Genomic DNA, 25,866 nt, shown 5'->3' with positions numbered 1-25,866 from the left:
TCTTGTAGACCAGTCCATGGAAATTAATCCTGATAAATCATGCTATTTTAATTTAAATGTGTGATTGAAATATTAAATGTAATGAGTTGTGTCATCTTGAAGTGCATTGGCATATTTCATGTAACCCTGTGTTGGAACTAGAAGGGAAGAAACTGACTATTACTTAGCCAATAATTCAGGCAAGCTGCCTTAAATAGCTTCAGAGTGTACTCTCAACATTAGCTTCACCATGGAGTAATTCTGACTCTCAGGTTCCAGTCAAATAGCTGATACAGCAAATATCTTGATTAGCATCATAAGGCTTGAGGCATTTAATATACATTGTCAGCTGCTAGTACTGGGCATAAGATGGTTTGATTTTATCAGTAATAGGGATGTATTATTGAGAAATGGCCTGGAGATGACTGACTTCATAATCAGTCACTGCTGGTTGGCATTTTTTAGTCAGATTACCTGCCTTGGAGATCAACTTGAGGGGACTTTGCTCAGCCATGGACTGGCAGCAGCCATGTGATTGTCCATGATTAATTTGTCTGCACCAGATCTGCAATAACCCCGTGGGGCTTTTAGACATGTAGAATAAAGCTGTACAATGTGGCCATGGATATTTGGCACTACGGACCCTCGCTGTCTAAGCGTGCTGTTGTTGTATTACTGGGGGGGCTGATAGCTTAACAAGACTGCTACATAGAGTCTAAATTACTACGTAGCATTTAACATAGGAAATGGTTTGATCAACCTGATTAGCTTAATTTGATATTAATCCACTTCATTCTAATTTGATTTGTTTATGTTTATAAACAAACCAAATAAACATGTGTGCTTTTGTTTTGTTATTTAGTATGGATAGTAAAGTGATTTATTAAAATGTTATTTAGTATGGATAGTAAAATGATATCAAACGGAAGCTTGTGTGGTTTGGATGGTTCTTCCTTAGAGTTAGGGTCCCTGAGGAGTTCCAGGGTAATAAAAGAGACAACTCTTTGATGCACCTACTGGTGGTGCATAGAACTACCTTGTAGTTCTGTTGTAACTGGTGCCTGAGCAGGAATCTTGGTTTCTGAGGGAAAATTGACTTTTGTATTGCCCATTTCTTTCAATAAGCAACATGGGCTCTGGAAACTGTGAGGGCTTGGGATAGGCAATATGAGCCCATCAACTTAAAGGCTAACCAGTTCCCTGTAATCATATCCTTATTCCTTACAAGCAGATAAGAGGAAATGCTCGCTCAGTCTTTCTCTGCTTTTAGCAGAGGAGGGGATGTGCACTTTGACATCTTCTCCACAACTGCAGTTTGCTGCACTTATGTGAAGGAATCTGAGAGATCTTTGTCTCAGCATCTCTAGCACCTGGTCTAATGCCAAAGGATGGGCCGCTATGACTTAGTGGGAGACACCTAACCTGTGTAGGTGCTTTTGAAAATCCCACTTGATACCTAGCAGCATCTTCAGGCACATTTGTAAATCTGCACTAAGTTGCTTTTAAAAATCGGGCTTAAGCCTCACGTACATGCTTTTGAAATTTTTATACCTGAATATTAGCTAAAAGCTATTCTTGGCAAACCCAGTATAATACTAACATTGTATTTCTGGGAGTGAACACGCTTTGGGTGGCATACTTTACTCATGTTCTGCAGAAATCAGCTCTGCTTATTGTTTTGAGATGGAAGCACTTCAAATGAATATTTGTCTCTGGAGAAAGCAGCTTTCCCGGAGAAAGCAGCTTTCCCCAGGAAAACTATTCAGCAGCCACTCATGATTGTCGAGTTCTGTATCCCAGCCCAGACTAATGATTTGGCAGTGGTGTCTGAGATAGTAAGAGAGAAACTGGCAGATGGGGTATTCTCAAGCCTTCAATTGTGTACATGGAGGCAGGCGCACATCATGTTCAATGCTCAGCATTATCATTTTCTTGTGCACTGTGTTTTATTCTTCTCCCTCTAAGCCAGCAGGATGCAATTACGCTGTACATTTCTGTTAGTTTGTCTTCCTGTTTCTTTACATACACTGAGTGCTATTAAATATGGACCTAATGCAACAATTTCTCCAGTAGATTGTAACAAGCTGTTTATATCGTCCCACAGTAAACAGTAAATCTCTTTAATGGCACCTATTGTGTGTCTTCTGTCAAGTTAACCTTGATACTCTATAGTGAACTCTGTAGCTACTCTTCTGGTTCCCATCTTTATTATATATTTTATGATTATATTACTAAAACCAGTGACAGCAGTCAGATTCCTTGTCCCTTTTCCTTGTTTGCATGTATGTACTAAGCCTTTCCTGAAGAGAAATGCATCCCTTTTCAGGAAAAGAAAACATATGCCCAGAGAGAAGGCTTTCTCTATACACTGTAACATTAGCAACTGTAGTCAGTAGGTAATCACCCTTGCTATACATCAACTGTTGTCACCTTAATGCAACCTAAGAAATGTGGTTTTAATAATGGCATTGTGTTCGAGCCATTGTATATCACAACTACATTAGTACAACTGTGGGGCCCCATACTTCAGTATATTTTTCCTTGTTTTGTCAGTGAACAGAATTAATTGGGCAGATCTTTAAATAGTGTAAATCTGCATGATTTGATTGAAGTCAATACAGCTATGCTAATAGTTCCACAGACTGACTGTGTGCTGCTGAAGAAGAACTTCCTTTTATTTGTTTTAAACCTGCTGCCCATTAATTTAATTTGGTGGCTCCTAGTTCTTATATTATGGGAACAAGTAAATAACTTTTCCTTATTTACTTTCTCTACACAACTCATGATTTTACATATCTCTATCATACCCTGCCTTAGTCTCCTCTTTTCCAAGCTGAAAAGTCCTAGCCTCTTTAATCTCTCCTCATATGGGACCCATTCCAAACCCCTAATCATTTTAGTTGCCCTTCTCTGAACCTTTTCTAATGCCAGTATATCTTTTTTGAGATAAGGAGACCACATCTGTACACAGTATTTAAGATGTGGGCATACCCTGGATTTATATAAGGGCAATAAGATAGTCTCTGTTTTATTCTCTATCCCTTTTTTAACGATTCCTAACATCCTGTTTGCTTTTTTGACTGCCTCTGTACACTGTGTGGACATCTTCAGAGAACTATCCACAATGACTCCAAGATCTGTTTCCTGATTAGTTGTAGCTAAATTAGCCCCATCATATTGTATGCATAGTTGGTGTTATTTTTTTCCAATGTGCATTACTTTACATTTATCCACATTAAATTTCATTTGCCATTTTGTTGCCCAATCACTTAGTTTTGTGAGATCTTTTTGAAGTTCTTCACAGTCTGCTTCATTTGCATATACTTCCCACAAGCTGTCCTTTATTACCTAACTTGATAATAAAATTTTCTAATGGGGACATTTGTTTGTTTGTTTCCCCCCCAGCTATTGTCTATTGATGTTGTATAATCGCTTATAGTAATCTGTAGAATGAGCCATTTGATACAGGAAGCTGAAATTCTTTCCATAAGAAATTGAAGGCATCTAATTGCTGGAAAGAAATTAACATTGCCAAAAGAAGAGTAGTGAGTCTGTGCACCACTTACAGGTAGCGTGACCAGATGTCGCGATTTTATAGGGACAGTCCCGATTTTTGGGTCTTTTTCTTATATAGGCTCCTATTATTCCCCACCTCCTGTCCCGATTTTTCACATTTGCTATCTGGTCACCCTACTTACAGGGTACAGCTAGGTCTGATTTCTGTTATTTTACTAGTAAAATTGTGGGTGTGGATACATCTTGTGGGCCAGATTTTCAGAAGAGTTTAGAGATCATTTGGCCACTGAAATAAATGGCCAGATAGATTTTCCAAGAGAAGCCACCACATTAGATGCTGATCACTTTTGAAAGTCTGACCCTTGTTTAGGTGACTAAGTGGGAGATGAGCTCTTTTGAAAATCTGGGCCTGTATCTTTAAAGCATGGAGTCCTATGGTCCTAATCCTGCTTTCTAGATTGACTTCACTACAGTGAAAGCTGCTCGTGCGGGAGCGCCTTTGGGAGTGAATGACCAGAAAGTTCACTGTAAGATTCCACAGGACAGAATGGAGAACTATTGATGTGTATATAGGGTAATTATATTGCCGTCTCTCTAGAGCCATGGGTCTGGCCACTAGTTTAGTTTGCTTTGATAGCTTTGGTTTGGTTTGTATTTATTTTTTTGTGTGACCTGGGCTTAAAACCCCACATTGGAGTAAAGATACATATAACCCTTTGTCTGAGAACAAGGTCTTCAGAATGTTACTTACAGGCTGAGAAACAATTGCTCCTGTTTATTAAGAAAATATTTTTTAAAAATCCTGAGAAATTAATAACTGGAATTTGACTAGTTCACTGAATTGTTTGTGATTAGCAGTTACATACAGTCAGTGTGTTCTGTGAACTAATCAAAATGTGTTTTTTGCATTGCATTGAACGTAAATGTTATGAAATGTAGATGGGCATAATAAAGGGCATAATAAATAACCTCTGTCCCGCACAGTATAACCTGAAAACTGAATGAATGAATGAATGTGGTCAGTAAAGCCTTACCAAGCAACAACAGTTGGGCCACGAATCGATCCTTAATTCTAGTTGTGCTACCACTATTTGTATGATCGAATGATGATGTTTCATTGCTTATGATTCACTTGGGATGTACAGAAATTGTAATAGTCTCACTGTCTATCCATGGATGCTGCACTGTCGGCTTCTGTATTAATAAGCCACTTTATCCTCTCATTCCCTGACTAACCTTCATCTCCCAGTACTGTAATGTATTGTTAATCTCTTGCTTTTCTACAGTGGCTGAGAAAACCAAAGAACAAGTGTCTAATGTCGGGGGAGCTGTGGTGACGGGAGTGACGGCAGTAGCGCAGAAGACAGTGGAAGGAGCAGGCAATATTGCTGCAGCCACTGGCTTAGTCAAGAAGGATCAGTTGGCCAAACAGGTTTGTGTTAGTTACCAGATGTTTATTTTTGAAGGTGAGGAAGTGACCAAATCAATGGGACCTCTGTGAATCCACCAATGTAAAGGACCTGGGTGGTGGTGATAGCTGGAGCAGGCATGTATGTCTGTCTCTTGATCTGGTGAGGCATATTTATGTAGTGAGGTTTACACTGCTACATGAATGAGAAATGAAGAAGCAAAGGGCTTGAGGAAGTTAGGAGCTTCAATGGGAGTTGAGCTGGTTGCTCCTTTCTGGTTCCTGTGAAAATCTCAGCCTACAAAACATTTAAGTGTACATTAAGGATGATCCCGAATGCCTTCTGATGGGTCAAACTAGAATGCTGGAACTGTATATCATGGCTGTCATTTTGGGGATTGAATAAGTGACCTCCAGAGCTAAAAGCATAAGCTCAGGGAGTCTTAAACTGGGGTCGGGACCCCTGCGGGGGTTGTGAGATGTCAGCCTCCACCCCAAACCCAGCTTTGCCTCAAACATTTATAATAGTATTAAATATATAAAAAAGTCCTTTTAATTTATAAGGGGGGTCGCACTCAGAGGCTTGCTTTGTGAAAGGGGTCACCAGTACAAAAGTTTGAGAAACATTGCATAAGCTACTACAACTTGAGTTCAAGGGCCAACTCATATCCTCTGTGGATTGAGCACAGAAGGAGCGGTGTAACATACGCTCACCCGTTAATTACATTGGCAAGCTCAAATGTTAAGAAAATTTTGATCCAAACCTAAACTTTGCAGCAGACTGCTACCTCTGTACCTATAATAAGATAAACTCAAAGCTGCCTCTGAACTTCTCTGATCTCTGCAGGTCAGATTCTTTTCTAGGGTGTTGTGTAAAAATAATTGCAGTTATTTTTGTTTCAGCCCAGAGGCTGCCATTATCAGTTGTCCTATGCCACCAGTTCCCATATTTTGGTATCTGATTCAGTGTCATTATATTTCTGTACTTACACCAGAGAAAAAGTATGATCTCAGATATAAAATTGTGGTAACTGTTGGTAGATGATGACTTCTTAATGATGATCATTGTGTATATTGATCTCTTGGGACAAAAACAACCAAAAGACAGAAGTAAAACAACTCATATATTATGCACAAATATTTTTAAAGTGATAGAAAAATAGGAGAATGTAAAGAAAAAAGCATTTGCAAAAGAATGGATTTTAAATGTAGGGTGTTACACTGCACTTAGACTGAATACATTGCTGTGTAATTTTTTTCCCATTTAATAGCAAGATAAGCTGTTAAAATTGAATTCTTTCCAGTAGCTCTTCTATATCCTCACTATCTGTTTTAAGACAGACTGAAATGCACTTTAATGAAATCTCCTTATTGTTTTAGAAAAAGAAGAATTACACTGTGAGTGGGCATTTCTTGCATAGGAGTAGGTTGGTCTCAAAACATCACATCAATGGTTTTGTTATTTTTTTCAAGCAATTTTCCTGTTTTATTTTTAATCTTTTTAAATTCACATGTAAAGAAAATGCTGCCTTAATGTGTCCCAGTGCTTTCTAGAACCTGTTTTGTAGCATTTAGAAAATAAAATACCTAATGAACTGTCAGGGGAATGAGATGAGTGAAAAGTTATGGAGCCCACACCCTTATTTTCTGCGAAATTTTGTTGTATCTCTTCAGTGGCTTTACAGAGAGAATTGCATTCCTTGCTGTTAGGTAACTCTTGGAACTTGGAAGCATTCTATGCAGTGTCATAGGCATCAATTTTACTACAGTATATGATTACCCTTTCACTCTTAGCCACTCCTAATGTTTGTGATTCCTGACTTTTAAAATTATAACTTTAACATCACATGAATCTACATTTATATTTCTTCCTTGTATTTTTTTTAAGAAAAGCACTACTCTGTACTGGTTTTACTGTCTAATCCCACTTTGCATAGTGAAAAACTTACATAGCTATGAAACTCATTAGCAATAACAGAATAAAATCCTATCCATAGAAGCAAAGAACATCTGTAGTGTATATTCATATTATTCCACAATCTTATAAATAGCATAATACATTCTAAGTGTAACTGAGATTTTGTACTTTGGATGTGAAAACCAATTTTTCTATTTCTTACACTGTCATTATTTATCCATTCTTATTTATTTAGGCTGAGGTTGTTAAAGCCCTCTGGGCCTCTTTGGTCACCCATCCCATTAGCATTCAAATCTCTTAGGCAGCTTTGAGAATTTCTGCCTTATTGTTTTCGCAGAAGAGGAGCAGCCATCTAGAACTTAGCAAGTTACAAAGTTCAGATGTTTAAAATCTTTTTATAGCAACGTAGGGTGGGGGCTTCTCCTGTTCTAATGCAAAAAAATGAGTGAATGGATTTTGCTCAAATTTGCGAGGTGAATTTACATTTTGGCTGAGGCCAAGAATGGAACATTTTGGTGAAAACTGAGTATTTTTCAAATAGGACCTGTCTGAGCATATGAAATTGGGGTGTACAATGGACATTTGGATGTGATTTTAAGTAGCATATATATATGTCCTGTGCCAGTTAAGTGGGTTATAACCCTTGTTTGGTGCCCAGTCCATAGTGAATAAGAACCTTCTACTCTTAATGGTGTCCTAACTCCGTTAGCTCAATTGTTAGAAGTCTGTGCCTTTGTGTTCCAAGCTTCTCTCCTCATAGATGACTGATAATCAGGGATGTTACAAAACAAATGATCTAATGTCCCTGTGTGCAAGGTCTGAGCTTGCTTATTGCTCTCACAACATTCCTCATTTTGTAAAGCTAGAAATTAAAACATAAAGAGAGTAATGAGCTGGGGTTCCTTTGCACGCTTGAATCCAGGATGTTTGCTAGTGTGGTGTCACCTTCTGAGTTTGCTTCCAACTTTGTGATAAATCGTGTCTCCCAGTTCATGTTGCCCAAGCGCTTAGGCATGGATTCTGCAGATGACAACATGTGAGCAAACCGATAGAGGCTCAGAGGGACCCCATGTGAGCATGGCACTCTGCCCTCACACTTTCAATTGCAGGATCAGGGCCCATGAGACAGATGTGATCAGCTCTCTATAAATACCTGGCTGCAGGACTAAAACCAATAGACACTAATACCCGTTTCATGTGACTGCTCTTTGAGGTTAGGAAGGGGGTTTTATTTGATAATCTTGAAGTATAAAGCAGGATAGAAATGAAATATCTCTGCATCACCAAGTCCCTCTTATTTGAATGGTTTGGACTTGATTCCCTCAAGATTTACAGTAGCACTTGTGAAGCATTATATCACTGATTAACCATTTCACTGGATAAGTTATCACTGGTATTATTCTCATGAGCGAACAGCAGTTTAGTTGTTCCTTTCAAATTCCTTGTTAGGAAGAGGAATCATAGGCTTAACAGAATGTATGTGTGTTCATATGTAGCTGCAAGACTACTTGTGATATAGAAACTCTGGTCAGATGCTTGGGGAAATGCTTTCTGTGTGGGCTACATCCATCTGAAGGTGCTAATATTAATCTTTAATAATACTTCCTTCGAAGAAGTTAAACACTGGCTGTGTATCATTCTGCCTGGCCCGGGAACATGAGAAGTACTGTTAGTGCTCTAACTGGAGACCAGACCGGAAGGCTTCTGTAACCATGAACTGCAGCTCAAATTCTAACAACACTATATACCCAGGCAAGCCTTGACTGGGAAGTGGTTAAGTGACAAATCAAACTATGGTTGATAGGGCTGATTTGTTTATTGGCAGTTTCAGTGCTGCCTATAGGTTTTATGATTTGAAAGGAATTTACTTGTGAATAGCAAAGCAAGAAGTGTCACTTTATATTAAGTTAATAAATAATTTTGAAGGGTTAGAAAATTATTAGAAAATGTTTTAATAAATGGCTAATCAATTCCAATAGATGATTATACAGCCAACAAGGTCAGTAGGTTGCTTATAATCATTGCCTATTGCCAGACATGTGTATATCATCTATAACACATATTACTAATGTAAAGTGAGAATGAGAAATCAAGATGCTGAATTTCTGAGTTCTGTGTTTGGCTTCAACTTTTGTTTGGTTCCCCCATCTGTGTACTGTATGAGTCATGCTTAGTAATAACTCTTAATCTCATAATGATCAAGGAGAAAAATAGAGAAAATAAGATAATTATATTCATAGTAAGAGAATATGCTTTCCCTGTGTAGAGAAAGTCATCCAAAAAATCCCTTGGGTGTCTGTTTGCTTCAGTACTCCCCGCATGTAGCTCCCATTAGCATCAAGGGGAGTTTAAAAAGGCGTACCATGGAGAGAACACACTAAAGTTGTGGTTTTTAACTCGACTGGATTTGGCTTATGTTACAGCTCATAACCAAATCTCGGGGTGCATTTTATCTCTAGTAAAGGTAGTGGTGATTATTTATGTTGTGATTGCATCCAAAGACCCTATTCAAGATCAAGACTCATGCTAGGCACAGTATAAACATATGTTTAAACATGGTCCCTGCCCTGAAAAGCGTATTGTGTAATTATATAGACTTGCATGCCTTCTCCTTAAGATCTTTAGGTTTTTTTTTTATAGCTGATCTCTTGTAAATCCCACTGTAGAACAAAAAAGGCTTTCCACTTTCAACAGTGACTCTGAAGTGGCAGGCGGAATTGTGCTTGTGAGTCTATACATACAGTATGTGGGGCTGGGTGATATAGCTCATCAGTGTAATTACCATGCTTTCACTGGGGGAAAAACCTGTTATGTGAGGATTTTGTTGACTTCGACGTTAAATAATTCTTTTCTACAGGAAACATTATTAAACTAAAAGCCCTTATTAGTGTATATTGCACATGAAAATGAATACAAAAGCATAAAAACAGTAGGAATTTTGTGAGTTCCCTTTCCATTTTTCCTCCTGATATAATATGGCCGTCATTCTCTGGATTCTTCAGAAGAGTTTAATCATTGTTCCACATGGCTGTTCAGTGAAGGGGGACAATTAGACCAGCTGAAGAACACAACATAAAAGCTACTGTAGTTCAGCTGCCTATTTTTGTTACTTCTCATGGTCAACCAACTTTTTCCATATACCTGCTGACTTTAACCATTCCCTACATCTCTTTTTGGGGTCACCTTGACCAAATGACTCTACACATGGATCTTTGTTCCCCCTGTGTGCAGGGGAGCTCTGGGAGGCATTGTGCCCAATATGAGGTTGTGGCTAACGTACCACGGTAGAGTCTTATGTGTAGAATGTTCCTTTTAATGTTGATGAGACAGGAATAACTTTAACTAGAATTAAGCCAACAGGCACCATAGTGAGTTCCATGCACTTATTATTTGTACACTTGGGCTGAATTCCAATTCTAATGGGCATTAGGTATCAACATCCCTTAAATGGCTTGGGCTTAATTTTTCATTTATGGAATGTTTGTTTTCCTTTTTCTTTCTCCTTTCTGTTAAACACACATTTTAAAAAATTGGGTGATACATTATCTTTAAAGATTTCATCATACCATAATGTGAACTAGGGCTTTTGGGTATTCCTTCAAATGTACTACTTAGCGCTCCTGTAGTTGGAAGAAACAATACCTAGGTACACAGGATGATTTTAATCTAATTTAAAATGGATAGAAAATGCCAAAAACTGATCAGCAAACTCTTCCATGCATTCACTTTTGCTGACAATGTCAAGTAGTTTAGGCTCAAAATTTGACCTATAGTAAAGTTATTATCTCAGGGAAACTGCCTCAAAATTTGAAATGTCAAATTTTAAAAAACAAAACCAAAATCCCTGTGTATATATTAGCACTACAGTAGAACCCCAGCGGTACAAATACAGGGTTACAAACTGACCAGTCAACCACACACCTCATTTGGAACTGGAAGTACACAATCAGGCAGCGGCAGAGGACCCCCCCACCCTCAAAAAAAAAGCAAATACAGTACAGTACAGTGTTAAATGTAAACTACGTAAAACAAAGGGAAAGCAGCATTTTTCTTCTGCATGGTAAACTTTCAAAGCTGTATTAAGTTAATGTTCAGTTGTAAATGTTTGAAAGAAGAACCATGACATTTTGTTCAGTGTAACAAACATTTCAGAGTTATGAACAACCTCCATTCCTGAGGTGTTAGTAACTCTGAGGCTCTAATGTAGTTCTCCTCAACACTACATAGAATATAAATTACTCATTTATGCCCTGTTCCGAAGTCCATTGAGGTCAATGTAGTGATGCCCATTGATTTCAGTAGTAATTCGATATCACCTAAATGGAAGTAGAAAATATGAGGTGGGATTTTTCTCAACTGCTCAAAATTGGCTAACTCTGCTTGTAATGAAGCCAGTGGTGAAACACCCACTGAGTAAAATGGGAGCAGTTAGGTCTGGTCTACACTACATAGTTAAGTCCACGCAAGACAGCTTACATCCACCTAGCCATGGAAGTGTCTATACTTGAATTTGACTCCGGCTGATGTGTCTGCCCTGCTGTGCCAACTTAATAACTCCACCTCCACGAGTGGTGTAGAGTCAAGGTCAATGTAGTTAGGTCAACACATTATCAGGGTAGACTCTGCATTGCTTATATCAACTGTTACTGGCTTTCAGGGGCTGTCCCACAGTGCCCCACATTGACAGTACAGTCAATACAAGTGGTCCTGGTAAGGACATGCACCCCTGACACAAGGAGTCAAGCATAGAAGAGTTAAGCCCAAGTATCATCACTGTGGCTTGGGAGTTCTTGTCATGGGCCAGGAACCCACTGTGGTAAGCACTGACCAAACACAGAACAAAAGGCATTCTTTGCCTGTTGTTACTTACAATCTAAATAACAACAGATGGATACAGACAAATGGGGGAGTTCAAGGCAACAATATTGGTCAGCTTGGTAGGATTGTCAAGATTTTTGTAGGAGTCATGGCAAAGAGAGTTTGAAGGAGAACAGTGAAGTGGCTTTATGGAGCAGCATGGGAGAAAGCAGAATGGTACTTGTTTAACAAGTGAGCGGTCAAGGCCAGCATCTTGGGCCAGTCAAAGGCAGGAATCAATCTTTCAGTACTGAATGACAGATAATAGACATGCAGGAAATAGACTGTAAAGGTCTTTGAAAGCAAAACCAAGTAGCTTATGTTTGATGCAATAGAAAAGGGAGAGTTGGTCGAGAGGTGTGATGTGGTCAGAAAATCAGGCACTGAGGTGATCTTTGCAGTTATACTCTGAGTGGATACGGGTGGGGCAAGATGGCATTTGTTAAGGCCAGAGAGAAAGATGTAGCAGTAATTGAGATGATGAGAGTCTGGAGACAAGTTTTAGCCTAGAGAGGTTATGCTGAAAAAGTCAGCAAGATTCACTTATAGCGTGGATGTGAGGGCCTAGAGAGAGGTCCAAGTTGAAGATGACGCCCAGGTTACTGGCCTGAATGACAGGTAGGATGGTGGTGTTGTCCATAGTTTCCAAGAAAGGAGAAAGCAGGGGCATTTTAGCATTCTATTCAGTTACCAAATACCACACCAGATATCTTGTTGGTTGTTAAAATTATTTCAAAAGACAAAATGTAATTTACTGTATCCTGGTAGCAGAGATATCAGGAAAAAAACGTCCTGACGTCTAATCCCATTGGAAGGAAAACATGAGAAATACCATTCAAGTTTCTTTTGAGAAATGACTTGATAGGTTGGTTAAAATGCAAATAAAGTTCTTTGCTTTTAGATGGCTGTCCCCACCCTACATACTATATTGCTGGCAACAATGTTTTACCAAGGTCCCTGTAAAAGCTTCTCCATCCAGGGAGGCAAGACAGCACCTGGAGAGGGCAAATGCTAGGTCTTCTCTGCTTGTGTTTCAGCTGGTGTTGCTCAGGGAGGTTCAGAAGTGGTAGTGGTGGTGGTGGTTGGGGGGAGGTTATGGCACAATCTGTCCTTAGCCTTCCTGGATGATGAAGGATAGTGGGAAAGGATTGGTCCCTTCATGGAGGAGATTGTCAGTGCTTTCCTTAAGGAGGGCAGGATACCAATAGTTTTAAGGCTCATGATTAGCCTCTGTCCAGAAAGCCATGTCCTGATGTGGCCATTCTATTCAGTTATTGACCCCAATGTAATCTTCCATAGCTGTTTATAATCATTAGTAAGGTTTGGCAAGATAACTCCTACAGTAAGCATATGCCTTGGACTTCACTTTGACTTTGTTAATCTTGGAATGGACCTGAGTCTGGCATGGTGATGGCATAGATTATACTGGTTCATCTCCTGCTGATGGATGATACTGGATAACATGCTGATGTTTTTAGATCTATTTACTGCCTTAGATACCACCGACCATAAAGTATTATAGCAGTCTGTAGTGGAAATAGGTGGAATGGCTCTTGAATGGCTTCATTCTGTTTTCTCTATTCTAGGAGTCTCAGATGCATTGTTTTAGGTTTTGTACAAACATGTAACAAAAAGTCAGTGCTTCCTTAAAGATCTTACAATTTAAGTATAAGACTGGAGAGAACAGAAAGGAAGGTTGGTCCAAGGAGGTAGCCTGGGACTTAAGAATCCTGGGTTGGAGTCCTGGCTCAGCCACATTATTTCTGTGTGGCCTTGGGGAAGTCATTTAGTCTCTCTGCTTTGATTCCCCATCTGTAAAATGGGATATAAGCACTGCTCATCTCAAAGAGATGTCGTAAGGATAAACACATTGAAAATTGTGAGGTGCTCAGATGCTCTGGCAATGAGAGGCCATATAAATACTTTATACTGAATAAGTGGATATCACTATTTTTCTTCTGGTCTAATTCTCTCACTTTCTAGCTTCTTACATCAGCCACTTCCCCCGGTACTCTCCTGCCTTTCTGGAGTTTGACTATCATTTGATCCATTGATTTATTTTAATTTTTTAGTTTCCATACTCTTTATTTTGCATCCTGTGCTTTTTTTCACTCACTCATTCTTTCCTCTGGCCTCTGCTCCTCACTCCTGTACATTTAATCTTTGATAGTCTTTCCAGTTAACTTAATTTCCTCCCAGCACATTACAGGCTGATACATTTGTCTCCTCTAATTCTAGTCATACTTAGAGTGTGTTATATAAACCTTTTCAGTTAACGTGGCACCAGTTCTTTTTCAGTGTCCCACTCTTTCCTATGTATCTGTCTGTGCCTGTGTGTGGGATCTCATGCAAAGCTCACATAAATGTATTTTTCTTGATCTAAATACGGTAGCAAAGCCTATATTAAATATGCAGGGGGATGCTGCTTGCTAAGAGGGTGAATGTGTTCAAGTTCATTCTGGGATAATTCATATTCATGCCAACTATTGCTATCCCTTCCCACTGTTGCACAAAGGCTTCTTGAACAGCCTCTGATTGGAAATAATTGTTTATAACCTACAGGGGTTGTGCAAACTTACTAGTATTATTGTCTGTCCTGAGTGCTAAGGATAGGTTTACAAGCCTGCAAACCTCATCAGTTACAATAGCACCATCCTTAGTTTCTCCTGCCTCTTACATATTGTGCCTATCTTGCTGACCTCATAGGACCAAAAATGTGTATTAAAGTAAGTGCCCTTAAGATTTGACATTTAACTCTGATTCACACGTCACTTGCTAGGACAGCAGTTACATGGGATGCAGGTTGGTAATGACTGAAAAGTTGTTTCCCTCTGAAGATATGTAAAATTAGTTGTTGCTCATTGTCCAGATCCTAGTAGATAAGTATCCATACAATAAAAATCAGTACTTTTTGTTGGCAAGTGATGAAAATTTTGCTGGGCACTGAGGTCCCATTTCAGAGAAGCAGTGAAACATGTGCCTGAGTCCATCCATCCCCCTAGATATGCAATGGAGACTTGGGGTCCTAGATACCATGATGATAGGTGCTGGAACTAAGGGTGTGGGAGGTGCTGCAGAACCCCATGGCTTGAAGTGGTTTCCATCATAAACAGGGTTTAGGGTTTAGTTCAATGGCTCTCAGAACCCCCACTATAAAAATTGTTCCAACTCCACTGTGATGATGGCAACATAAAGTTAGGGACTGTTTAAGTGTAGGCCACGGGTTGAGTGGGACAAAGAGAGAATATTGAGAATACATTCTTTTCTCACTCATACAGCTGGCTTCTCTAGTTCGTGATTGAATCAAGAGAAAGTAGTTGTGTGGATGAACAGAATTATTCACGCTTTCAGAAATATCAGTCAAACATCATTCCTAAGAATTAATTACTACACATTTAAACAGGGGAAAATGAGAACTTTAACAGTTGATTTATTAGGATAGATTTGAGAACAATGAAGTTTGTTTATTTAGGGATTTGTATAACAACTCTTCAAACAAACATAGTTTGTTATAAAACATGCCTGTTTCAAACATTAAAGAGATCTCATGAGAGATCTAAATAAATCTTTGTATTCATGAATAAGAATGATTACAGTTTTAATTACATTACATTTTTAATGATTACAGCTGTGTTATAGAAAGCCAGCGGTATCCAGGTGAAGAGCAAAGCAATTCTGGTGCCCTGTCAGCTGTATAAAAGGCTACCATTGACCTATCTCTGCAAACTGCATCCGGTGCTTTCAACTGTATTACATCTGGGCCTTTAATTGACACCTAAACAAAAGAGTAAATTTGTTTGTGGCAGGGTACCTGGTAGGTTGAGGTTTCCCTCCCTCCAATATTTCTTACAAAATGTTTGTGTCAAAGTCTCCCAGAATATGTCCAGGGGTCACAAGTCATTATTGAGGGAAAGTAAGTGGACTACATCACAAACTGGAATGGGTTACCTAGGGAGGTGGTGGAATCTCCTTCCTTAGAGGTTTTTCAAGGTCAGGCTTGATAAAGCCCTGGCTGAGATGATTTAGTTGGGGATTGGTTCTGCTTTGAGCAGGGGTTGGACTAGATGATCTCCTGAGGTCCCTTCCAACCCTGATATTCTATGAAACAGATCAAATTTTACCATCTGAGAACAGACATCTGAAACCTTTTTATGTTTTTGGTTCTCTAATCTAAAATGCTACCTTTTGAGCAGTTGGATGCAATTATCAAAATGGGTCATTAGTTCACTGAAAATGGATATCTGTAAGAAACTCCAAATGAAACCAAACCAGCAATGCTGTTTTCTTTAGGCCTTGATCCTGAAAGTGTCTGAGCACTCCAACTCTGATCCAAATGTATAAGGATGTGCTTAACTTAGAGAACTGCTCAAATGCTTAGCTGGATCAGGGCTGGAGTAGTCAGGACTGAGCCCCAAATGAGCTGATTTAGCAGACCCAGCTAATGTAGAACCCCCTCCACAGCCTTAGATATTGTAGTATCAATGTGCTAAGATGGTGGATTAACCCCTAGCCCTAAGAAGCAGCTCAAAGTTGGGCTGCCACCAGAAGCAGATCAGGGATTGACTTAGAGTGAATTTGGTCTCTAATCCTCCCCTTCCTTTGCTTCAGGAGGGGAGTAATCTTTATCAGCTAAAGGGTGCCTCTACAGCAGCACAGCTGTGTTGGCCACTGTGTGGAGAGGTTTGGGCAGAGACCAAAGCTCCACCCATTCCCTGCTCGCTCCTTCTACTTGCCCATGATGGGGAGTACTGGACCTGCAGAAGCTGCTTTCTTCTCTAAGCTGTGATCTGTAATGGAGGTGTCCCATGCAGGTGAGTAAGGGGATGTTGTATGCACACTAATTCTCCTGGGTGAGTGTATGAGATGGGTAATAATCCTGGCCAGTGTGAGTATATAGTTGTAAGGTGAAGTAGAAATCATGGAGTGAAAAAATAAATTATTCCTAATGAGTAGATTAGATGAATATTTTAGCAGTGCAAGGATCATCTGCCCTTGGAGGGAAGGGGGAAAATAGTTAAAGGGAGAATCATCAACAATCCAAGTGGTAATTTGATGTTGCTAAAGAAATCTGTGCTTTTACAACTGAAAGTAGAAAATGCACACAAGGAAAACATGACAGAGCTAGGTTAAGATATGGCCATTAGGGAGAAGTCTAAAGAATTAGAGGTCTTCTTAATTTCATGTGTACTTTGGGGTAGAGTGCTGGAACCCATGTGAAAGTATACGTGGCTGTAGTGAGAGTGGATGCTGCCAGCATTCTGATCATGTTTATAATGAAGTATTTATCATGGTCAATGCTGAAACACTATAAATTGTTAACGATGAAGGCTGCAGTTCAGCTAGGCATTTAAGGGAAATGCTTAACTTGTAGCACACTGACTGCATTCCAAACTTCTTAGGTACAGAAATAATATAGCATGGTTTTACAGATAGCAAATTAATTTGCTATCTATGTAGTTCATATACACAGTGTATATACTATAGAGAGTGTACATGTAATGTAAAATACCAATTTATTTTCATAATTCAACATACATTATGATAATTTAAACTGATACTGATTATACAGTGGGATTAAATCCTACAATTCATTACAGGATTTAATGCATGCGTACATCATTTAAACATTAATTCTTTTGTTAGATACTTGTTTAACCCAAGTCTTATTGAATTTGTGATTTGTATAATTGATGTAGAATAAATCTGTCTCTTTTTAAAACAGCATTACCCTCCAGTAGTATTAGTTTTAGTGGTTTGGTTGCTTCTGATTTCGCTGTTGACAGTATTTCATTTTACAAGACTCTCAAGACATTATTAGAAGAGCTCAGATGGACATACATGTATAGAAGTCTGTTGTAAGGAAGGGTCAGAGATTAACAAGCATGGAGTCTGAATTAATTTCCATTCCTTGAGAGAGTTATTCTAACAGGTCAAGGGGGAAGTCACTAGAGAAGGGAGGTAAATATGAATGGCTTCCACTCTGCTCCTTATACTGAGGAAAGAGGATTTTTTCCCCACATGTTTAAAAATTTATCTTAAGTGAATTTAGTGCATGTGAAAGGTGCTGGATTGACAACTCTGGAGACCAGAGAGCTCTATATTTAGCTACAGCATGGCCAGTGTCTGTCTAGTATCCCCCCTCACCCCATCAGTAAGCCTCTCAAACCTGATCGGGAATACCAATTTACAGGGTGAGAAGGTAGTTTAGATTCTGTGCACATTACACTTTTTGGTCTTTCTGTTAAATCTGACAACCAGCTGCCAATTGTTATGTTGGTGTCTGTGACAGGGACATCAGACCAACAAGAACTGGGGGAAGATTGCTAAAAGCAGTTTAGTTCCTAGTCCTGGCCATTTGTTTCATCCTGCCAGCTGGTCACATCAAAGCTGAACTCTTTAAATGGTGATTACACAGCATTTATGCAACTTCACTTTATTGCAAATAAGTCACATGGGTTCATTTGTGAATATAAATGTAACAATTGATCATTCAAGGTGCCTTCTGAAGTTAGTATATTAACTGGTTTATTACAAGCACAGAAAAGGGCTTTTTTGATGGCAAGGAGAATGAGAGGAAATGTATCGAAACAGATAAAGTAATGACTCTGTATCTAAACTGGTATAGTGGAGGTATTGCTCTTCCTGTTGATTTACGTAGCATTTACTCACTAGTGTATGTTTTTTAGACAGGTATGGGCTAAGCATTGGCAAGAGAGGAGACATTTTTAGCAATGTTTCTTTCCCCCTCCTACACAGCATAAATCTATGAGACAAGGTTTTTATATTTCTGGAGGTCTCTTGGCAGATTTTTCTCAGGGCTTGATTTCAGATGCGTGCTTTATATTAAGGTCAGGTGGAACTTATAAATTTCTGCTGCTGCATAGGCTCAGAAATATGAGGCAAAAATGTTTCTAGAGCAGTAATGGGAATAAAATGGAATGAGAGTGAAAATGAAAATAGGTCTGTTTTTGTTGGTTAGGCATTCATATTGAATGGTAAACTCTTTGATGATACCTCAGATGAGGAAACATAAATAGGTTTGCAGATATACCATTTGCTGTGTTCTTTGAACCTAGCTTAACAATAGTTCCCAAGACTGATGAGTGATCCATACACAGGCAAGATAACTGGAATGAACCAAAGACTTCAGTGGACTTTTAAAGGAGGGTCAGGTTTGTGTTCAGTGTTTGGTGATTTGCAGGTTAGCATGTAGAATGTGAATGAGGGGAGTAGGGGATCAGTAATCCTCACTGGATATGTAGGGGGATAAGATTAAGAGGGCTCTTCTAACATAAGAATGGCCATACCGGGTCAGACCAAAGGTCCATCTAGTCCAGTATCTGTCTACTGACAGTGTCCATTGCCAGGTGCCCCAGAGGGAGTGAAGCTAACAGGCAATGACCAAGGCATCTCTCTCCTGCCATCCATCTCCATCCTCTGGTGAACAGAGGCTAGGGACACCATTCTTTACCCTTCCTGGCTAATAGCCATTTATGGACTTAGCCACCATGAATTTATCCAGTTCCCTTTTAAATATTGTTATAGTCCCAGGCTTCACAACCTCCTCAGGCAAGGAGTTCCACAAGTTGACTGTGCGCTGTGTGAAGAAGAACTTCCTTTTATTTGTTTTAAACCTGCTACCTATTAATTTCATTTGCTGACCCCTAGTTCTTGTATTATGGGAATAAGTAAATAACTTTTCCTTTACTCATGATTTTATATACCTCTATCATATCCCCCCTTAGTCTCTTCTTTTCCAAGCTCAAGAGGCCTAGCCTCTTTAATCTTTCCTTGTATAGGACCCTCTCCAAACCCCTAATCATTTTAGTTGCCCTTTTCTGAACCTTTTCTAGTGCTAGAATATCTTTTTTTAGGTGAGGAGACCACATCTGTACACAGTATTTGAGATGTGGGCGTACCATGGATTTATATAAGGGCAATAATATATTCTCAGTCTTATTCTCTAGCCCCTTTTTAATGATTCCTAACATCCTGTTTGCTTTTTTGACCGCCTCTGCGCACTGCGTGGACATCTTCAGAGAACTATCCATGATGACGCCAAGATCTTTTTCCTGACATGTAGCTAAATTAGCCCCCATCATATTGTATGTATAGTTGGGGTTATTTTTTCCAATGTGCATTACTTTACATTTATCCACATTAAATTTCATTTGCCATTTTGTTGCCCAATCACTTAGTTTTGTGAGATCTTTCTGAAGTTCTTCACAATCTGCTTTGGTCTTAACTATCTTGAGTAGTTTAGTATCATCTGCAAACTTTGCCACCTCACTGTTTACCCCTTTCTCCAGATCATTTATGAATAAATGGAATAGGATTGGTCCTAGGACTTACCCTTGGGGAACAACACTAGTTATCCCTCTCCATTCTGAGAATTTACCATTAATTTCTACCCTTTGTTCCCTGTCTTTTAACCAGTTTTCAGTCCATGAAAGGACCTTCCCTTTTATCCCATGACAGCTTAATTTATGTAAGAGCCTTTGGTGAGGGACCTTGTCAAAGGCTTTCTGGAAATCTAAGTACACTATGTCCACTGGATCCCCCTTGTCCACATGTTTGTTGACCCCTTCAAAGAACTCTATTAGATTAGTAAGACACGATTTCCCTTTACAGAAACCATGTTGACTATTGCTCAACAGTTTGTTTTTCTATGTGTCTGACAATTTTATTCTCAACTATTGTTTTGACTAATTTGCCCTGTACCAACGTTAGACTTACCGGTCTGTAATTGCTGGGATCACCTCTAGAGCCCTTTTTAAATATTGGCGTTACATTAGCTAACTTCCAGTCATTGGGTACCGAAGCCGATTTAAAGGACAGGTTACAAACCTTAGTTAATAGTTCCGCAACTTCACATTTGAGTTCTTTCAGAACTCTTGGGTGAATGCCATCTGGTCCCGGTGACTTGTTAATGTTGAGTTTATCAATTAATTCCAAAACCTCCTCCTAGTGACACTTCAATCTGTGACAGTTCCTCAGATTTGTCACCTACAAAAGCTGGCTCAGGTTTGGGAATCTCCCTAACATCCTCAGCCTTGAAGACTGAAGCAAAGAATCCATTTAGTTTCTCCGCAATAACTTTATTGTCTTTAAGTGCTCCTTTTGCATTTCGATCTTCAAGGGTCCCCACTGGTTGTTTAGGAGGCTTCCTGCTTCTGACGTACTTAAAAAACATTTTGTTATTACCTTTTGGAGTTTTTGGATAGCCGTTCTTCAAACTCGTCTTTGGGTTTTCTTATTACACTCTTGCGCTTAAGCTGGCAGTGTTTGTGCTCCTTTCTATTTGCCTCACTAGGATTTGACTTCCACTTTTTAAAGGAAGTCTTTTTATCTCTCACTACTTCTTTTACATGGTTGTTAAGCCATGGTGGCTCTCTTTCAGTTCTTTTACTGTGTTTCTTAATTTGGAGTATACACTGAAATTGGGCCTCTATTATGGTGTCTTTAAAAAGGGCCCATGCAACTTGCAGGGATTTCACGTTAGTCACTGTACCTTTTAACTTTTGTTTAACTAACCCCCTCATTTTTGTGTAGTTCCCCCTTTTGAAATTAGTCAAAACTAGTCTACATGTGGAGGGTGAGCAAGGATATCTGTGGGGGTAACCTTGTTTGTGCTATGTTAATGCTGAATTCCTTGACTAGTTTTTCTCTTAACAATTTTTTTGGGGAGGGGCTTTAGTTTTTTATTTTTTTATAATGTTGATGAATTTTATTGAACAGGCATGATCTGTTCAGCTGTGCTCAGGATTGCTGTCTAGACCTGGCTTGGCATGGAAAGGCTTATCACCTCTGCCAGCCATATTTTTTGTAGTCTGTTCAGTGGGATGAAAGTGCTGCCAAAATCTCCATTTACAACTGGGGCAGGGGAAGGGAATTTTTGGAAAATACAAGCGTGTGATGCTGCTGTAGACAGCTTTGATTAAAGAGCTCCTATCGTTTTCCTCTGTCCTTACTCCTGGTATCTCCCCTTGCTCCCATGTCCATATCCTTTCCACGGAATGGTGGAGGGAGCGTTGTGGGTAGATACTGGAAGGCTAGCAGCTCCCCCAATACATGTGTTTCATCCTGATGTCTCTGGTCCTGTCAGGGAACAGCCATTAATGCCATGGTGAGGAAGAGCTTACATTTCACATGGGACTTTGAAAAAGCTCTGCACTGACTTAACTTTGCTCCCACTGAAGTCTACAGTAGAACTCCCATTGAGTTCAATGAAAGCAAAATTTGATTACTTTTGAAAACCTCGTTCCTCACAGTTTAGAAATGGACATCAACATTTTATATGCATTATTTTAGGAGGTTTTATATAGCACAGAAAGGCTTTCAGTGGCTGTTTTAGGGACTCGGGTTCAAATGAGACTTGGGTTTGTCTGAAGGGACTTGTCTTGGACAGGCCTGGAGCTGTGTGTGAACAATCATATCCGCACAAGGTGTTGTTAGTTTACACAAGGTTGGCATGTCCCTGCTTATCCTGATTTGTACTTGTCAAATCATGGGAAAGCGACTTATTTGGTATCTGCTGATTTGGAAAAAATAACTGGGAATGGTTATATCCCTGGACAGCTACGGTGCATGAGTAAACATCATTTGAATGGAGTAATATGGGTGTTGAAGGGACAAGGCATTTTAGGCGTCGAGGAACGTTGGGAACTACTTGATGCAAATACGTTTATTTAAATATTCAACATTTTGGTTATTTTCAAACTATAATATTTTCTCTAACTAGAGCTTGAGCCTGAGTTAACAGTCTGCCCTGATCGTGCATGAGAGCCACAGTCTTCCTCTCAGGGTAATCGCCACTGAGTCTCTACTCAGTGCAGCACACATTGTTCACATAAGAGTACAGATATGACACCCCGTTGGGCCTTGTGTGCTCCCTGCAGAGACTGCTCCCAACACTGTGCAGCTACTCATGACTGGGCTAGCCAGCATGAGGTAATAAAGGGACCTAAAACACCCTCAAGGCCCTGCCTCTTGATATGAGAAGAATAAGTGTTGGCCGCCAGTCACAGGGGATCGTGCTGAATTCCAAACAATGTACTACCAGTAAGCTAAAGCACAATGTGAAGGAGACATCTCTGGCCCAAATACCATCCCCATGGAAACACCAGCTTGATACTTTAGAGTGTCATTTATTTTTGTATCTTTTAGGTTTGTATCTCTTTATTTTGTTCCTCTCCTTTTTATATACATAATTTTGAAAGGAGAATTTGACATTTTCCTAGAAAGACACTCTTTTTAAGTGCACTCTTTCTAATTGGAGTTCTTCTCTGTTTCATTCACAAAGTGTGATGCTGGATGCAGCATAAGTTGAACAAGTAGAATTTTATTAAATCCTGTGGACTGCTCTGTCCACTTGGCTCAGTTGCTTCTAGCTTAACTCTGCAGCATTCCCTGTTTCCATTGGTGTCCCATCAATAACAGTCATGGAGTTTAAGGCCAGAAGGGTTCATCAGATCATCGGGTCTGACTTCTGTATACCACAGGCTACCATCACTACCCAGCACCCGCACACTAAGCCTGACAACCAAAATTAGATCCAAGTATGACAGCCCACAGGGACTAAACTATTACATGCCACAGCCAGTGAATAGACAGGACTGAGGTACACTGGTGGCTGGGGCTCCCACAGTGGCAGGGAAATAAAATGATTAAGTGAGATATACCAGATAATCCTGGCAAGTGACCCCCACACATGCTGCGGAGGAAGGCAAACAAAAGCAAACCCAAGGTCACTGCCAATCTGACCTGGGGGAAAAATCATAGGTGCTGACTCCGTGGGTGCTCTGGGGATGGAGCACCCACGGGGGAAAAAATGGTGGGTGCTGAGCACCCATCAACAACTCCCCTATCAGAACCTCTCCCTCCCCCTAGTACCTCCTGCCCTGCAAATCAGTGCCTTCCCCTCCCTCCGCATGCCTCCCAGCCACAATCAGCTGTTTTGCAGTATGCAGGAGGCTCTTGGAGGGGGGACGAGCGAGGACACAGTGTGCTTGGAGGAGGGGCGGGATGGGGCGGGAAGAGGCAGGGTGAGGCCTTGCGGGACGGGCAGAATGGGGCGGGAAGAGGTGAGGTGGGAGAAAGAACATGCAGAGAGCCACCTCAGAGCCTGGGCTCTCCCCATCCAGTGGCCTATCTCCAAATGTAGCTTCTCCTGATGCTTCACAGGAAGGCAATAAAAAAACCAAACCGATTCAGAATACATTAGTACATTGGGGCAGGGGGACAGGAAAGAATCCTTTCCTGATCCCAGACAATGGCAAGCTGAACCCTGAAGCATGAGCTTTTAGGAAAATAAGACAAACCGTAAATGAGATCTAGGGCTGTTGAGCCCCCTACTATCACCCTTCATACAATTGCTGTCATACAATCACACTCATAAATTTGACCAGCTCTCTCTCAACTAATTACGTTGCTTTCCCCCCACAACTCCTGTTGTGAGGCTGTTCCAGAACCTCACCCCTCTTATGGTTAGAAACCTTCTAATTTACAGACTGAATTTGTTCATGGCCAGTTTATAACCATTTGTTATTGTGCCAACATTGTCCTTTAGCTTCAATAGCTCTTCACTCTTCCTGCTATTTACTCCCCTAATGTATACTCATAGTGCAATCATATCCCCTCTGAGCCTTCTCTTTGCTAGACTAAAACAAGCCAAGCTCTTCCACTTTCCTCTTGTAAGACAGGAACTTCATTTCCCTGATCATCCTAGTGGCTCTTCTCAGCACCTGTTTCAGTTTAAATTAATCTTTCTTGCACAAGTGACCAGAATTGTACACAGTTATGCATCCAAGTTGGTATTGCCCATTGCTGCTTTCCTGAACCTGATATGCTCTTGGACTCGAGGAGAGAGTCATGATGTCATTACAGATGTCCGTTGTGCCATCCCCCTCTTATACAAGTCGATTTAATCTTTCTGAGATCATCCTTTGCTCTTGCACAAACTGCTAAAGTGGTTCAACTTGCCACAGTCCTTGCAGTGCTGTCTTAGTGGGAGGCACTTCTTCTTTGCCTGCTCATGCTGCCTTCCATGGTAAATGCATCTCAGTAAATGGGCACTATTGAAAAACCTGTGTCACTCCAGTTTCATTCTGCTTTGAGGAGCAGGGCTCCTAGGACTGATGTGAGGTTTGTGGCAATGGTGAGCTTCAGAGTGCTGCAGGCCTCTTTGCCTTGTTCCCCAATAAGGTAACATGACTGTTGTCATCCTCCTGTATGGCCAGGTCTGTATGCAGCTCAGACTCCTGCTTCCCGGGGTCCATTGCTGGGATAAGCTTATGTATGCGAAATCCAGGGCTCCAGGGGATTTGAGACTATGCTCCATAGCTCACGATGCCAGCTGGTGCACTTCAGAGAACTTGGAGCTCTGATGTTGCCACTATGTTCATTCACAAAAAGCGATGGTGAATTTAGGCTAAGCCGAACAAGCAGAACTATATTAAATCCTGCTAATAACTGCCAGTGCTGCAAACTGAATCTGAGAGTTGAGCTGGAGGATTCTTTCCTTCTCATGAATCAGAACTATTGAGTGCAAGTCAAATTGGGCCCTGGATTACATTGAAACTTCAGATGATACTTTCAGTTTCATATGTACAAATCAGTTGAAGACTAGTGGGGTTTGCAAAGGTGTGAGTGCATTGTCTGAAGATGGTGTAGCTGCATAGGAGTAATTTAAGGCATAGTTTGGCCTCTAGCATCTTTTATTAATGGCGATGTGTGGGAAGGAAAGATCCCAGGTTGGCTTTCAGAGCCCAGGTTGAGTTTTCAGGGCTGGCAGTTATTAAAACCCATTGTTTTACCTGTAAACTGAACATATTTGATCCGACATCCATTGAGACAGTAAACACAGAGCATCCTGATAGCATTTTTACAGTCTCTTTTTGAACAGAACTAAGTTTTCCGTAACTTACAACTCGTGTTCTGTTGTGAACTGTTTCCTGCCTGGACGAGTCATTTTTGACACTGACACTAAAGTCATGGCTGAATTTCGAGTTTCTTCATATAATATCAACAGTTGTTGAATTACAGTTTCTCATCTGCTCTCCCTTCTTTCTCTGAAACCATCAAATACAATTCGAAGCATGATGGTTGAGATTTATTTAATTATATAGCTTAGGGAGGGTTTTGGAGGAGAAGGGAGAAATTGGTGATGGCTTGATCTTTGGACACTTTG

The 25,866-nt window shown here is 40.2% G+C and overlaps 1 protein-coding gene across 1 annotated transcript in view; it reads left to right on the top strand.

Annotated features, from left to right (window-relative positions):
• Window positions 1-25,866, top strand: part of SNCA (synuclein alpha) — a 97,165-nt gene that overhangs the window by 18,304 nt on the left and 52,995 nt on the right. The window contains exon 4 of the mRNA XM_050944074.1: window positions 4,782-4,927. Within this exon, the coding sequence (XP_050800031.1) occupies window positions 4,782-4,927 (146 nt within the window). The remainder of the gene's footprint in view (window positions 1-4,781; window positions 4,928-25,866) is intronic.

The sequence above is a fragment of the Gopherus flavomarginatus genome, chromosome 3 (genome assembly GCF_025201925.1).
Source record: "Gopherus flavomarginatus isolate rGopFla2 chromosome 3, rGopFla2.mat.asm, whole genome shotgun sequence".
Taxonomy (NCBI): domain Eukaryota; kingdom Metazoa; phylum Chordata; order Testudines; family Testudinidae; genus Gopherus; species Gopherus flavomarginatus.
Note: the sequence above shows the minus strand (reverse complement) of the source record. Positions and strands in the feature narration are given on the sequence as shown.